Source organism: Antechinus flavipes, chromosome 4, assembly GCF_016432865.1.
Source record: "Antechinus flavipes isolate AdamAnt ecotype Samford, QLD, Australia chromosome 4, AdamAnt_v2, whole genome shotgun sequence".
NCBI lineage: Eukaryota > Metazoa > Chordata > Mammalia > Dasyuromorphia > Dasyuridae > Antechinus > Antechinus flavipes.
In genome coordinates, this window is record NC_067401.1 from 426968487 (window position 1) to 426984900 (window position 16414).

At 41.7% G+C, this 16414-nt stretch overlaps 1 protein-coding gene across 1 annotated transcript in view; it reads left to right on the plus strand.

Moving 5' to 3' along the window:
• CCDC181 (coiled-coil domain containing 181) overlaps nucleotides 1-16414 on the plus strand; it is a 42165-nt gene that overhangs the window by 18089 nt on the left and 7662 nt on the right. The window contains exons 4-5 of the mRNA XM_051998995.1: nucleotides 6699-6845; nucleotides 16267-16414. The exon at nucleotides 16267-16414 is cut by the window's right edge and continues 7 nt beyond it. Of these exons, the coding sequence (XP_051854955.1) occupies nucleotides 6699-6845; nucleotides 16267-16414 (295 nt within the window). The remainder of the gene's footprint in view (nucleotides 1-6698; nucleotides 6846-16266) is intronic.

The window sequence follows — 16414 nt, forward strand, 5'->3', positions numbered from 1 at the left end:
AAATAAGTGTCTGAAGGAACATTAGAACTTGGGTCTTCAAGACTGTTGTCCAGCATTCTATCCACTATATTACATGCCTTGTTATGGTAATTGATTTACATCAATAAACAGAAAAATGAAATTAGATATTTTTCTATGTTTTTTATTTCATGCACTTCTTATTTTCATCATCAGTAAATTGCCTAAATAGGTTAATTGTCAATATTAACTACCACATCAATAATGAGTCATTTCTTATCTGCTTAAAATCTGTATTGTTTCATTTTCTTTATGGTTTTTTTAATGTTCATAATGTTTTGTGCCTTCCATTTATTTTCTTGAAAATTATTCATAATATAGAAACATGAGTCTTTTGTGTATTCTAAAAGTCTTTGGAACCTCTTAATCCTTATTCCTGACCTGTATTTTCCAATATATTTCTCACAGTCTTCATATAAGTCCCACCTTTTGCATTGAAATAACTGCGTATTGATTGAAGTCACTAAATATTGATTTATTTTGGAGAATTTTATTTTGTTCTCCACATCCTTTTTCTAGTTTATCTTCTGCAACATATTTTTGGGCATAAGCTTTAATTTTCATGATACTCTTTTTGCAAAAACTTATTCTAAGCACCACCCATATGAAATGATCAAATGCTCCTTGAAATAATGCTTATTGTTGCCTTTGGTTATGAGAACACAAATCCTACCCACTCTTCTTGTTAAAGGAGAATGCTGAGCTACACTTTTCATTTAGCTGCAGTCTCCTTCATGTGGTTTCATTTATAGTGAGAAGGTCAAGAATAATACTATTTAGTTTCTCCAGTATCACATATACCCATTGGTTATAGTACAAGGTTATAGGACATTTAGAGCACCAGTATCAGTGGAGTTTCATAAAATGTTCAAACTAGTAATTCTTAACCTCCTCTCTTTCCCTTACTGTTACTGTCACTGAAGAAGACAAAGGGAGCCACATAAGCCAGGGAGCCATTTTGCATTTTTCTTTGTTTCCAAGGTTGTCATATCAAAGAAGTCATCACCAAGAAATCACCCTCCTAATGAGGAGACTTTCTATAGTTGTGTGGATTCTGGTCTCTAGAGCGGTCATTCTATTATCACATTATTATCTCTACTGAGAACCTTCTCAGCCTGGTTAGAGTCCAGGCTGGACTTATCGTCTTGGTCCACAAAAATCTAGGTTTAACCTTGTACCACAAATGCAACAGCAGACAGGATTTGATAGAAGTTTGTTTGAGATAATCTGGAGAATTCAAATAAGGAATTCAGTTTAATATTAATAATGAACTAAGATAAGTAAAGTATCTTTTGAGCTTAAAAAATTATGTAACATTAGTGTATAATGATAGGAATAGTAAAGGACTATAAATGATACCTTAAAAAATAAATAAAACAGCCTTGCCTATGGCCAAAATAAGAGGAAGGCAGTATATTTAGGAAAACTATTTATATATTAATCCTGCTATCCAAATCTATGATCCCTCTTAATCCTTTCTCCCAGCTTTTTAGATCAATCCTAACTTTTTTAGCCATCTTTTTTCTTATGAATCTTGTCCTTTCCTTGCCTTCTTATCTGTTTACAAACATTTAAGACCCTGAAATCTTTTATTTAAAAATTTTAAAAAAGATTTTTATTGATCTATTTCACCCAGCTTCTGTCTCATCTTCCATGTATCTTTTACTGCTTAACTTTTGAATAGAGATTCCTGTCAAATGCTTCCACTTCCTCACTACTTCTTTTCTTCTTAACCCAAGCAATGTATCATATGTCAAAGCACTTTTCAGAACTAGTCCCACTGTATGGTTAGTTATTACAACTAAAACCAGTGGTCTTTGATTTTCACTTCACATACCCCTGACCCCTACAGCTGTTCATTACATCTTTATCTCTTAATAGATTCCTCCTCATCCTTTGGATTTAAAAATATCATAGTCTCTTTTCTTCCTGTCTTTTCAGTTTCTTCAGTGACTTAATCATTGATTCCTCATTTTCCTCCTTATACATTGAGTATTCTGGTAGGGTGATATGCCTAGGTGCCATGGGAGTAAAGTTCTGGTCCTGGAGTTCAGAAGAACTGAATTCAAATTTGGCCTCAGACACTTAACAACTAGGCAAGTCACTTAATCTCTATTTTAAAGCATCATGTAAATGGTAGCTGCTATTATCATCAATCTCATCATTTATCCTCGAATACAATAACATTCCAGTACATCTCATCTACTTCCATGGTGTCAACAATTACCTCAATGCAGATCTCACTCAGATGTATCTATCTATCTGCTCCTCTATTCTAGTCCTCTTTCAGACCCACATCTCCACTTGCTTGTCTTACCAATATCTAGAAATTAGCTTGTTCAACTTAGTTAAATTCAACAGGCTTCCAGTAAACATTTACTATAGAAGAATTATTCTAGACACTAGTTATATAAAAACAGGCAGTGAGATGGTGCAGTAGGTCGAGTGCCAGGCCTACAGTCAAGAAGACTCAGTAAATCTGGCCTTAGGCACTTACTGTTTGAACTCTGGGCAAGTCATTTTGCCTCAGTTTCCACATCTATAAAATGAGCTAATGAGAAGGAAATGGCAAACCACTCCAATATCTTTACTGAAAGAAATACCCATAAGGGGTTATGAAAAGTCATATATGACTGGAAACAACTAAAGCAACAGTAAGAATATAAAAACAAAAATGAAAAATGTTCTTTGCTTTCAAGGACACATATTATTCAACAGATATAGCACGAATACAGATTTGGTGATGGAAAAGATGAAACAAATACTAGATAATTTAGGTGAGTTTAGGGATGGACAGGAGAGTCAACAACCAAGGAAATTGGAAATGGCTTGTTGTGTGGAAGGTGGGCCTTAGCAGAGCCTCAGAGAGAGACCTAGTGCAGCCAAGAGGGAAGGATGAAGAGGGATCCATTTTAGAAAGCTCAAGGCCTCAAAGTTCCTAGGAAATAGAAAGAACAGAAAGTTGGCCAGTTTGACTGAAACCTAGAGTTCACAATTAAGAATAATGTGCAATCAGCTTGGAAAAATAGGAGTCCAGTTATAAAAGATTGTAAATGATGGAGGAATCAGTAAGGGAGCCGTTGTTGCTTCTTGAGCTAGATTAGTCAGATCTTCATTTTAGAATTATCAGTTTGTCTTGGTGAAGAGGAATGACAGAGAATGAGGATGTCCCTGCAGTAGTCTAGGTGAAAGATGATGAAGGTCTGAGCTGGGAGAGATGTGGTGGGAGAGGAGGGAAGAGATGAGTGCAAGAGAGATTGTGAAGGTAGAACTGACTGTGCCATCCACCTGACTACATGGAGGGAAGGGGTAAGTGATGATAAAAAGTTGAGATTAACTTCTTGGATAACTTGAAGAAAGGCAGAGTCTTGCTGCTGTTCTTTCCCTCTTCTCCTTGATAAGCTTTTCCCATCTGGGTTCTCGTGTCTTTGTTCTCACCTGTCTCTTCCTCCCTGTCTGATTACCCCTTCTCAGTCTCCTTTGGTGGCTCTTGGTTGTGTCCTTTCTTCTCTGCTGTACCATTTCACTTGGTGACATTGTCAGCTCCCTTGAATTTGCTGGTCATCTCTTTGCTAAATATTCTCAGACTGACTTGTCCAATCTCACACCACCTGTTGCTGGTTGGGTATCTGCGTAACAGGATAGCTTGCAGATGTCTCAAACTCAGCTTGCTCCAAACTGAACTCAAATTTCTTAATTTCCCTTTTACTATAGAGAGTACTACAATTCTCCTCACCTAGGCTTAAAACCCTAGGTGTCATTCTTGACTCTTCACTCTCAGTCTTCAGCCAAGACCTGTTGATTTTTACCTTTATAACATCTTTGCTGTATATCCCCATGGTTTCCAAGACCAAATATAAAGTCCTCTCTTCGGCCTTCAAAGCTCTTCATAACCCTTTGACCTTTCCATTCTAACCAGATCCCATTGATCCTGGTTTCCTTGCTATCCTTCCATATGGCATTTCATCCCCTAACTACCAGCATTTGCACTGGCTGTCCCTCATACTTGCAATTCTCTTTCCCCATTGCTCCCTCCTAACTTCCCTGCCTTCCCTCAAGGCTCAGGTTGAAATCTGCCTTCCCTAAGAAGCCTTTCCCTATCTTCCTCTAAGGTCAGCACCTTTCCTTTGAGATAGCTACCAACATATCCTATATACCAACATATTCTTTTGGCATATAGCTGTCTGCAGGTTGTCTCCTTGTCCAGCCAGTTCCTTGACAGCACGGACTGTATTTGGTCTGTCTGCATGCCCGTTGCTTGGCACAGTGCCTGACGCTTGGTAATAAACGCTACTTGACTGTTTAAGAAAAATAGGGAAGCCAGAAGAAACAGTAAATTTAAGGAAAATGGGAATTGTTTTGGACATACTGAATTGAACTGCCTTTGGATTATTTAGATGGAGATGGTCAGACATGCATTTGGAGGTGTGCATTCTCAGGAGAAAGATGAGGATTGACTATATAGATTTAAATCGCTACTGTGCCTGTATAGAGAAGATAGCTGAATCCGTAAAAGGTGATGATCTGACCAAGAGAGATTGCAGGGGTCCTCAGACTACGGCCTGTGGGCCAAATGCGGCAGCTGAGGAAGTTTATCCCCCTCACCCAGGGCTATGAAGTTTCCTTATTTAAAGGCTCACAAAACAAAGTTTTTGTTTTTACTATAGTCTGGCCCTCCAACAGTCTGAGGGACAGTGAACTGGTCCCCTATTTAAAAAGTTTGAGGACCCCTGTAATGTAAAGGATAGAGAAGAGGAGAGGGATGTAGATGATATCCATGCAGAAGAGATCAAGAAAACCCAGTATAACAGGTAACCTTAAAACCATGGCAGAACAATAACACAAAAATCTATGGTTAAGAGATCACGAGGAAAAGGGGAAAACTCCAAGGCTGAGGTATCTTAGAGAGCTCTAGAAGAATGGGGTCTGAGGAAAAGCTGTGGCTTCCATGATAGATTATTGGTGACATGGGAAAGAGAAGTTCCTAAGGAAGCAGAAGGACTGCAAGCTGTGGGGAAGTGGGTGCTGAGAAAGCAAAGGCTATGACAACAGACAGCTTCACAACAGCTCATTGCTTTTTTTTAAATCATAAATTTGTTCTTCCTTTTGATGTCATTATTTTTATTTGGGGAACCATCATCTACCCTGTCACTTCATATCATCTTGGGCTTATTTTGTTGTTGTTGTTGTTTCTTCTTCCTTCTTAATTCTTTAATATTCATTCAATTAATTACCAAATCTTACTAGTTCATCTCTCTAACATTCTTAAATCTTCCTCCTCTGTTCAAATCGCAATTACCTTAGTAGAGTACCTCATTGCCATGTACCTGAACTACAATACCGTACTATTGAGATCTTGTACTAATACCGTACTATTCTAATCTTGTTACATGATTCCCTTCTTACAATGTTTTCTTCTTTCTTTCTTTCTTTTTTTTGATTGAAGATAAACAATACAGCTTTTTCATGACACAATTCCCCCTCCAGCATGGAGTTCTTATACATCTCTCTGCCTTTATACAGCCTTTTCATTCTGTAACTATAATATGCCCCCCCCATCTTCTGTTGAGTTCCTGTTCATCCTATTCATTACTTCTGAGCATCCTGAATTCTACCTCATTAGTGAGTTAGCTCATTATTGAGTTATAACACAATGTATTAGTGATTGAGGAAAATAGAAAAATACTTCTTGAAACCACTTTCAAGAAGTATTTTTCTATTTTCCTCAATCACTAATACATTGTGTTATAACTCACTAATAAGCTTATATGGCATTATGTATTTAATCATATCTACACCTATATATCACTGTATATCTATCTTCTGTCTCAGAGTTGATCTATATTTATATGTATATGTGCATGCATCTTCCTATCATCCATCCATCCATCTCTCTCTCCAGTATATATCTATTTATTTGCCATCTCTAGAGCTAGTTGTGTTGCTATCCTATCCCACTGCTAATTCTGTAAGCCTGGATTTTGCATGTCCCCCTGGGATATTATGCTTTGTACAAAACAGGTTCCTAATAAACATTTGGGAAGAGATAATATGGTTGGATGAATGGGCTTGGAGTTAGGAAGATGACCTGAAAAATCAATCTTGTCTCTGATCTTGTTTTAACTATGTGATCATTGTGGGCAAGTCATTTAACCTCTCAGACTCAGTTTTCTTATTAGTAAGGTGGATATAATAATACCTAGATTTTCTCCCTCCCAGAATTGTTGTAAGATTCAAGTGATATTAGTATGTATGGTACTTTGGAAACTTTAAGGCCTCTTATTTTTTGTTTGTTTTGTTCCAAAAGCTGATCCAAAGAATAGGAAAAGGGTTAGTATATGTTCCTAGCATCCACTGACTTCTGACTAGTATGCATTTATTGTAGATGAAATGGTATACTCTCTTCAATTCTCCACATAGCTAAATTCAGCTTTGTAGAGCTGGAAAATCCAAGTAAAAGTTTCACTTTTACTTGAAGCAACTAGCATCATCTTTAATATAATTTAAGAATCAACACCCAAAGGAATCTCTTATATTCAGTTTCTTGAAGTCACGGACCCTTTATTTGCAAGTCTCCATTCCCCTTCAAGAAAGGCTGGTCTTGAAAATATGATTCTTGGTTTTGAAAACATTTCTTCCTAAATAAACTATACGCATTTCTTTATAATTATTTTTACCAGGAAGAACAACGGAAAAGAGAAGAGGAGAAAGAAAAGAAACGAGAGAATGAAATGGTTTTTAGAGCTTGGTTACAAAAGAAAAAAGAACACTTTATGGAAATGAGAAGAATTCAGAGGGCAAAGGAAATGGAAGATATGAATAGCAGAGTAAGTAAAACTTCTCTTATTGATAGGGAACAAACATGCCTTGCCCAGAATTTGCCATCTTTTTCACCTGGAAATTAACAGAAAGTCATTAAAATAATGTAGTTAAGTTAACTCAAAGATATGGGTCTGCAAAAATGATATAATGACAGAAAGTAGCTTGAATGGATGTGAAAGAACTGAGTCACTTTCACTTTTTTATAAAAATTTAAGTTTCTTTTAGGTCTTACTTATCTTATTCAGATCTCTGGCTTGTTGGCTCCTAGGACCAAAGGCTCACATATCTGGAGTGTGAAGGAAACTCAAAAGCCATCTTGCCCAACCCCCTAATTTTACAAGTGAAGAACTGAGGTCTAGAAAAAGTTATATCAGTTATAAGCAGCAAATTTAAGATTTGAAACCAAGTCCTCTGACTTCAGAGGCTGTGAGTATTCTCTCTAGAGTTCTGCACTGAGCCATTTATTAATGTGATGTCCACATCACTAAAAGTTTTACTGATACTTTGATAAACAGATTTTTATTAGGCTTTTGATATTTCCATCTAGGTCAGTAAAGAGTTAATCTTGTCTCTTTTTGTATTAAAACTTTTAAAGTCTTTGGCATAAATGAGGCTGGGAGGGAACATAGGACAGTGTGTTTGACTGGTAACTCCCAAATAGCAGCAAAGGGACGAAGCCCTCAGAGAAGGAGGCTATGGGATTAGTTTGGAGAGCCTGAGGCAGTGAGGTATGAGTGGTAGAGGAGGATCAGGTCTGGCTCACTGCTATTTTCTCTAACACTAGTCCTCTTATTACTTGCTGTCTGTGATTCTGTGAAACTTTTTGGAGGGATCACCCAATTAAAAACCCATCACTCTTAAGTAGCTGAAACAAATCCCATCTTCAGTTAATCTTTGCATCCATAAAAGTGCTTCTCTTGGCTACAATAGTTTACTTTGGTCTTAATCTACTTTTATATCATTACTAGGTTATTCTCGCATTGATTGTCCCTTCTTATTGTTCCCACAGTACTAACACAAGAGAACAGGAATGTTTGACTAAAGCATATGTGATAAACAAATGTAATGAAACCCTCCTAAAAACATTAACAGAAGAGAGTCAAAGCTAATTAAATTTCTTTGAGACCTGATACTTTAATGTTAGCACTAGAAAAATAGTTAAGAATGCTCATTTACCACTGGTATGAAATTGTCCCCTTTCCCAGATCTGGTTCTATGATGTAAATGTTTTCAGTTAAAAAAAATTTAAATGTGTATAGATATATATGCTTAGACATTTCAGGACGATTTGTGAAGGGACAAAAGAAGGAAGACTGATAAAATCATTTGACTCCCTATAAAGAGGTCAGTGATTTGCTTGAGTTTGGGAATTCTGAGCTTGTATGCTAGGCCAATCATGGGTCTGCACGTTAGTCTGGCAGAAGTGTGATGAGCTCCCAGGACTGGGGAACTCCCAGGCTGCCTAAAGAAGAGTAAACTAGCTCACCATATCAAACTATTTAGGAAAAATTAGGATATTCATTTTATTCTTTTTACTTTTGTTTTAGGTGCAAAGGTCCAGATTCACTATAATTCTGTTTCTAATTTTTTACTACTCAACTTTTGGCTTGTTATAAAAAAAGGCTAAAGGGAAAATTTTCTTCTCCTCTCAATAGTTCTATATGTATATTAAATCAGGTTTTTATTCTACTCCCAAAATTGAGTGACTAAGTGAGGGCAGTCATCTCAATAATCCAATTGTTAGCTCTATTTCCCCAATGTGTATTGACACATTGACATATAATACTATTTAAATGTGTATTTAGAATGTTTTATATTTTTTCAAAGTCCTATTACATTCATCATCTCATCAACTAACGATGTTTGGGATATTCCTGTTCTCAAATAGAAGAGGAACGTGGGGCTCAGACAGGTAAAGTGATTTTCCTCAGTTCACCACATTTGGCTGAATTGGGGCCAGCCTGTCTCTTGACACCCATTCCAATACTGTATCGACCATAGCACTTTGCCTGCACAGACCTAATGGTTCTAAATGTCCACAGTAGAAAACGGTTAGAAAATTGATGTGTTATTCCTTCTGGAGAAGCAAATATGTATATGTCTCTTGGGAAGCATAATCATTTGTTGCATTTTGTTAGTTTAAATAATACTTTATACCTTGCTTTCATATCACATTCAATTTGTTTAGAAGCTTGATTCTTGAATATGAATTGGATGACACATAAAATTCTTTTACTTGTGTTTCTGATGAAAATCTCTTAAAGTTCTTCATCAAAGAATAGTGTATAAAAACAAATATTTGGATCTGATAAGTATAAATATTATCCCAATAAGTATTATTTTTCCATTTATTTGGAATTGGTCTTTTGCCTTAATGTATAAGTAAAGCTGGCCCAAAATCTGGAATTGGTCAGTTGAAAAACTTCCCTTTTTCCTTCCTTTCTTCCTTCCTTCCTCCCTCCTTCCCTCCCTTTCTTCCTTCCTTCCTCTCTTCCTCCCTTCCTCCCTCCCTCCTTCCTTCCTCCCTCTCTCCCTCTTTCTCTTCCTTCTTTCCTTCCTCCCTCCCTTCCTCCTTCCTTCCCTCCCTTCCTCCCTCCTTCCTTCCTCTCTTGCTCCCTCCCTCCTTCCTCTCTTCCTTTCCTCTCTCCTTCCTTCCCTCCCTTCCTCCCTCTCTCCCTCTTTCTCTTCCTTCTTTCCTTCTTCCCGCTCTCCCTTCCTCCCTCCCACTATTCACATAGGGTATCTTACCCTTATCTATAGATGCTCTTTAAAACCTTTTTTTCTTTTCTTTTGCACCTCTGAACTTTTCAAATATATCTTGGGGTGTACTGGCTAGATTTCTTTCTTAAGGACCAAAGGCCTTAAACTATAAAACCGAGCTGATTCTAATTGGCCCCCAGTAAGTCCTAGGCCAAGCCCCATTTGTCACTGTTTGGATCCTGATTGACTCAGATTGAATGTAAATAGCAGTCATTTCTGCTTTGGCCAGAAGCATCTTCCCCTTCCAGATCTACTTATTTAGATTTTTTTTGGACAAGGTGAAAGAGGCCATTCTTTGCCTTAATAGCTATCTAGCCTTAATCCCTGGATGGGTTCAGCCTCATTTAAAGGCAGACCTGTTGAAGCCCTTAGTTGTAAAAAGTCCAAGGTCTCCCATTGCATTCAGGGTCATCTCCACTCATCCTGATCTCAATCTGACCACTGGACCCAGATGACTCTGGTAGGGAAAGTAAGGCAGGGGACCTTGCACAGCCCTCCTTAAGCCAATTCACTTGCATGTCATGGCATCCTCTCCATTGTGGTCATCTTGGAGAAGGAAGGACAAACAATACCACACTCACAAATACAAATCAGTTACTATTTTATTAAATGTGAATAAATATTTTATTTTCTTGTGAATGAAGACACATATATTTTATATTTTACCTGCAAGCTGAGAGGGCACTAGGCATTTCAGAAACCTCATAATCAGATGATGAGCTGGTGACAGAATTAGACTTCAATTTCTCTACCTTTCCAGAGTGTGTCTTCTCACAACGTCCTAATATTTAGAGCTGAGGAGAGACTCAAGTCCAGATATGCTTTATGCTTTGATCATTCTTTAAGAAGTATTGATTAAGTAGCTAATATTTTCAAAGGCAGCTAGATGGCACAGTGGATAGAGCTCTGGGCTAGAGTTGGGAAAATCTGAGTTCAAATCCGGCCTCTGACCTAGCTGAGTGACCCTGGGCAAGACACTTAGTCTTGTTTGTCTCAGTTTCCTCATCTGTAAAATGGACTGGAGAAAGAAATGGCAAGTCAGTATCTTTTCCAAGGAAACCCAAAATGAGTCAGGAAGAGTTGGACATGGCTGAAAGTGACTAAATAAATATATGCAAGTACCTACATATGGGCATAAGTCCTAAACTATTGATATTAGCAAAAATCTTTATAAAAATATGTAAGAGCAGAAATTAAGATCACTACAGTACAAACTGTAGAAGAAATGAAAAATTTAGCCATTCTTTTTGGAGGGGACTTTTCCTGGCATTTAGTATTAATTGGTTGTTAATTGTAGGTTGAGATGAAGTGAATATTTTCCCATCTTGAGAAGGAGCTGTAGTAGAGCCATGAGATTAATTCTTCTTGCCAGAGTGCAGAACCAAAAGGCCCCCATCACCTTCCAAATGCAGTTATGCTCACTGAGACACAAGGAGGGTCCTGGGTTCCTAGAATTCTGGGTGCATTCTCACCAACCCTCCCCCCCCCCCACTCTCCCCTGCTTCTGGCATCTGAGCCGCTGACATTCTTGCCACGACTCTGGTCTATCTTGGAATACTTGGTAGCTGACCAGCTTTCCTCCAGAATGGAGCCTAACTTACAGAACTTAGTCTTCATTTTGGGTTTCATTCTAGGACTTTTTGCTGCCCCAGCCACTTAGGCTGCTATTGTATTAATTTCCACAAACCCAGTAAATCCTGTAAGTGTTAAGACTTCTTTAGAATGTGGAATTTCTAGGTTTATTTGAATGAAAAATTGACTCAGAATTAAAAGTATATGAATAGAGTGGCCAATTAAATCAAGAACGGAGCTATAAGAACAGATGGATTTGAATCTAATACTGAAGCAAAAGTTGTTGGAGCTGGGAGTTCCTAATATACTTACTTCCAGGGCAGGAACTAGTGACAGACAGAACATAGATGAGCCTGGCATAAATAAAAGGTGGAAGAAAGGGGAAAAAAAAAAGAAAAGAAGGAAATAAGCTTTTATTTTATTTTTTGATGCTAAATGCTTCTTTTAAATAATCAATACTTTTTTTCCCAAACCACTTTTATTTCCCTTATATTCCTTATCCTCCACTCCCTCTTCCTTCTCTTAGTAAAAAAATAATTTTTTAAAAGAGAAAAAATGAAGTAATTTAATGTAATACTTGATCCCTTGGCCCCCAAGGCCTAGAAGGCCAAATATGTTACATATTATACACTAGCCTCTGTGCTAAGCTGCAATTTGTCTCCTTCGATCCTCACAACAGCCCTAGGAAATAGATGCCGGTATTACCCCCATTTTATAATTAAGGAAACTGAGGCGAGACTACTCTCACCTGTCCTACTTGTCTTTTTTCTCTAGTTTTCTTCATTTTGTGCTTTAAAAAAAATGCTTCAGTGATGTTCTTGCCTTCATTTTCTGACAGTCTTAACGCTAGCTCTTCTCTCTCGCTCCAATTTCCCTGAATAAAATAATTTTTTTTTAAACAAATAAGCAAAACAAACAGACATTCCCAAATCCAAAAGAATGTGTTGAATTCTGCCCGTTGAGTTCAGTAACCCTTTGGTCAGAAGGGGGCAGCCTTTCTTCTACACGGTGATTTTCCTGGCAGTGTTGCTGTTATTATATACATTCTTTCCAGTTGGTCCTTCCCGACTCTCCCTCCACACACCTCCCCCCCGCCCCCCGCCCCCCGGCAGTTGATTCCAGGTCTGCCCGTGTCCCCCGAGCCCCAGTCCCGCCTCCCCAGCCCCTGCTAACGTCTCACCTGCGGTCCAGAGCAGACCTCCTGAGCGAGCCGCACGCCGTCCTCTCTCCTCGGGGTCCCTCTACCTATTTCTCCCGGTCTTCAGTGTCACCTGGCCTTCTCACTCACCCTCCTTCCCGAGCTTGTCCCTCCGCCACATCTCTCCCACCTGCGCTGTGGGGCAGGTCATGCTTGCGGCCCATCTGGATGATGGCGGTAGCCTGCCGCTGCGCCGCCCGGCTGCATCTCCCCAACCCCCAAGGCCAGCCTCCCCTCAGCTGCCGAAAGAAAGAGACTTCCTGAAGGGCGCTTCTGCCCGTGCCCCCAGAGTACTGAGGGAGTTTGGGGGTCAAGTAGGGACGGGAGAACTCCGGGAGCTTGGGGATCCAGTAGGAAGGGGAAAACTCCGGGAGTCTGGGGATCCAGTAGGGACGGGAAAACTCAGGGAGTTTGGGGGTCAAGTAGGGACGGGAGAACTCCGGAGGCTTGGGGATCCAGTAGGAAGGGGAAAACTCCGGGAGTCTGGGGATCCAGTAGGGACGGGAAAACTCAGGGAGTTTGGGGGTCAAGTAGGGACGGGAGAACTCTGGGAGCTTGGGGATCCAGTAGGAAGGGGAGAACTCAGGGAGCCTGGGGATCCAGTAGGAAGGGGAAAACTCCGGGAGCCTGGGGATCCAGTAGGAAGGGGAGAACTCAGGGAGCCTGGGGATCCAATAGGGACGGGAGAACTCAGGGAGCCTGGGGATCCAGTAGGGACAGGAGAACTCAGGGAGCTTGGGGATCCAGTAGGGACGGGAGAACTCAGGGAGCTTGGGGATCCAGTAGGGATGGGAGAACTCCGGGAGCTTGGGGATCTAGTAGGAAGGGGAGAACTCAGGGAGCCTGGGGATCCAGTAGGGATGGGAGAACTCAGGGAGCCTGGGGATCCAGTAGGGACGGGAGAACTCTGGGAGCTTGGGGATCCAGTAGGGACGGGAGAACTCCGGGAGCTTGGGGATCCAGTAAGGACGGGAGAACTCCGGGAGCCTGGGGATCCACTAGGAAGGGGAGAATTCAGGGAGCCTGGGGATCCAGTAGGAAGGGGAGAACTCAGGGAGCCTGGGGATCCAGTAGGGAGGGGAGAACTCAGGGAGCCTGGGGATCCAGTAGGGACGGGAGAACTCAGGGAGCCTGGGGATCCAGTAGGGAGGGGAGAACTCAGGGAGTCTGGGGATCCAGTAGGAAGGGGAGAACTCAGGGAGCCTGGGGATCCAGTAGGGACGGGAGAACTCAGGGAGCTTGGGGATCCAGTAAGGACGGGAGAACTCCGGGAGCCTGGGGATCCACTAGGAAGGGGAGAATTCAGGGAGCCTGGGGATCCAGTAGGAAGGGGAGAACTCAGGGAGCCTGGGGATCCAGTAGGGAGGGGAGAACTCAGGGAGCCTGGGGATCCAGTAGGGAGGGGAGAACTCAGGGAGCCTGGGGATCCAGTAGGGAGGGGAGAACTCAGGGAGCTTGGGGATCCAGTAGGAAGGGGAGAACTCAGGGAGCCTGGGGATCCAGTAGGAAGGGGAGAACTCAGGGAGCCTGGGGATCCAGTAGGGAAGGGAGAACTCCAGGAGCTTAGGGATCCAGTAGGAAGGGGAGAACTCAGGGAGCCTGGGGATCCAGTAGGGAGGGGAGAACTCTGGGAACTTGGGGATACAGTAGGGATGGGAGAACTCAAGGAGCTTGGGGATCCAGTAGGAAGGGGAAAACTCAGGGAATCTGGGGATCCAGTAGGAATGGGAGAACTCTGGGAGCTTGGGGATCCAGTAGGAAGGGGAAAACTCAGGGAGCCTGGGGATCCAGTAGGGATAGGAGAACTCAGGGAGCCTGGGGATCCAGTAGGAAGGGGAGAACTCAGGGAGCCTGGGGATCCAGTAGGGACGGGAGAACTAAGGGAGTTTGGGGATCCAGTAGGAAGGGGAGAACTCGGGGAGCCTGGGGATCCAGTAGGGAGGGGAGAACTCAGGGAGCCTGGGGATTCAGTAGGGACGGGAGAACTCAGGGAGCCTGGGGATCCAGTAGGGAGGGGAGAACTCTGGGAACTTGGGGATCCAGTAGGGATGGGGGAACTCAGGGAGCCTGGGGATCCAGTAGGAAGGGGAGAACTCAGGGAGCCTGGGGATCCAGTAGGGATGGGAGAACTAAGGGAGTTTAGGGATCCAGTAGGAAAGGGAGAACTCTGGGAGTCTGGGGATCCAGTAGGGATGAGAGAACTCAGGGAACTTGGGGATCCAGTAGGGACAGGAAAACTCAGGGAGCTTGGGAATCCAATAGGAAGGGGAGAACTCAGGGAGCCTGGGGATCCAGTAGGGATGGGAGAACTCAGGGAATCTGGGGATCCAGTAGGGATGGGAGAACTAAGGGAGTTTGGGGATCCAGTAGGAAGGGGAGAACTCTGGGAGTCTGGGGATCCAGTAGGGATGAGAGAACTCAGGGAACTGGGGATCCAGTAGGGACAGGAAAACTCAGGGAGCTTGGGAATCCAATAGGAAGGGGAGAACTCAGGGAGCCTGGGGATCCAGTAGGGATGGGAGAACTCAGGGAATCTGGGGATCCAGTAGGGATGGGAGAACTCAGAGAGTTGGGGATCCAGTAGGGACGGGAGAACTCAGGGAGCTTGGGAATCAAAATAGGAAGGAAAGAATTCAGGGAGTTTGGGGGTCAAGTAGGGAGGGGAGAACTCAGGGAGCTTGGGGATCAAGTGGGGCGGGAGAACTCAGGGAGCTTGGGGATCAAGTGGGGCGGGAGAACTCAGGGAGCTTGGGGATCAAGTAGGGATGGAAAACTCAGGGAGCTTGGGGATCAAGTAGGGATGGAGAACTCAGGGAGCTTGGGGATCAGAGAGGGACCATCCAGCCTGGCAGCACAGCCACTTCCTGCCTCTTGGTCTTCCTACTCTAACTCCTTGCATGCCGGCAGTCATATCACCATCTCCTTCCTAATTCGGTGCCTTTTCACTGGCTGGCCTGAGCTTTTGGAACGCACTCCCTCTTCACCTCTGAGTTTTGCCTCCCCTGGTCTCCTTCAAGACTGAGCTTAATTCCCCACTTCTGCAGAAGGTTTGTCCCAGTTCTTTCCTGCCTTCCCCTCTCCCTCCCACTATTGGTACCTCTTCTCGAAGATGACCTTCCATTTATGTTGTGTGTATAGTGTGTGTACATAGCTATTTGCATGTTGTCTCCCTCAATAGAAATAGACGTTTTTGCCTTTCTTTGTATCCCCAGTGTTAAGCCCAGCGCCTGGAAAATAGTAAGTACTTTAAAATGTTTACTGATTCAGTGACTCCTGGTTCTGCTCACTTCATTTTTCATCCTTTAAAAGTCTTCCCAGGTTTCTCTGAATCCATCCCATTATTTCTTATGGCCCAGTAATACTCCATTACATCCATACACTGTCAACTAATGGGTACCCACCCTCTTTTTTTTTTTTTTTTTAATTTCTTTGCTACAACAGAAAGCTGTTATAGATATTTTATACACATGGATTTTTTTTCACCTTTCTTTGATCTTTTTGGGAAATGGTTCTAGTTTCGCTGAGTATTCACTGAATATAACCAGTTTTAGTGACTTTGGGGGCATAGTTCCAAATTGATTTCCAAAATGGTTGGACCAATAATTCTACAGTTCAACAATGTGCCTGTCTGTTCATTATTTTCCTTTTTCATTATCTTTACCAAGATAATCTAGGTGTGAGCCTAGAACATCAGAGTTGTTTTAATTTGTACTTCTTAAGTTATTAGTGATTTGGGCCATTTTTTCATAGAACTGTTGGTATCTTGGTTTTTTTTTTCCTTTGAGACTCACTGCCCATTGACATTTTAAAAAATCATTTTTCTACTGGAAATTTTAATGTGAATAAGGTAATCATTTTTATTTGATAGATTTATTGAAATTTTTTTTCCCAAACAGCAAGAAAACAGAGATCCCCAGCAAGCTTTCCGATTGTGGCTTAAAAAAAAGCATGAAGAACAAATTAAAGAAAGACAGATTGAAGAACTGAGGCGACAAGAAGAATGTTTATTCTTTCTTAGAGGGGCAGAAGGCCGTGACAGGGCAT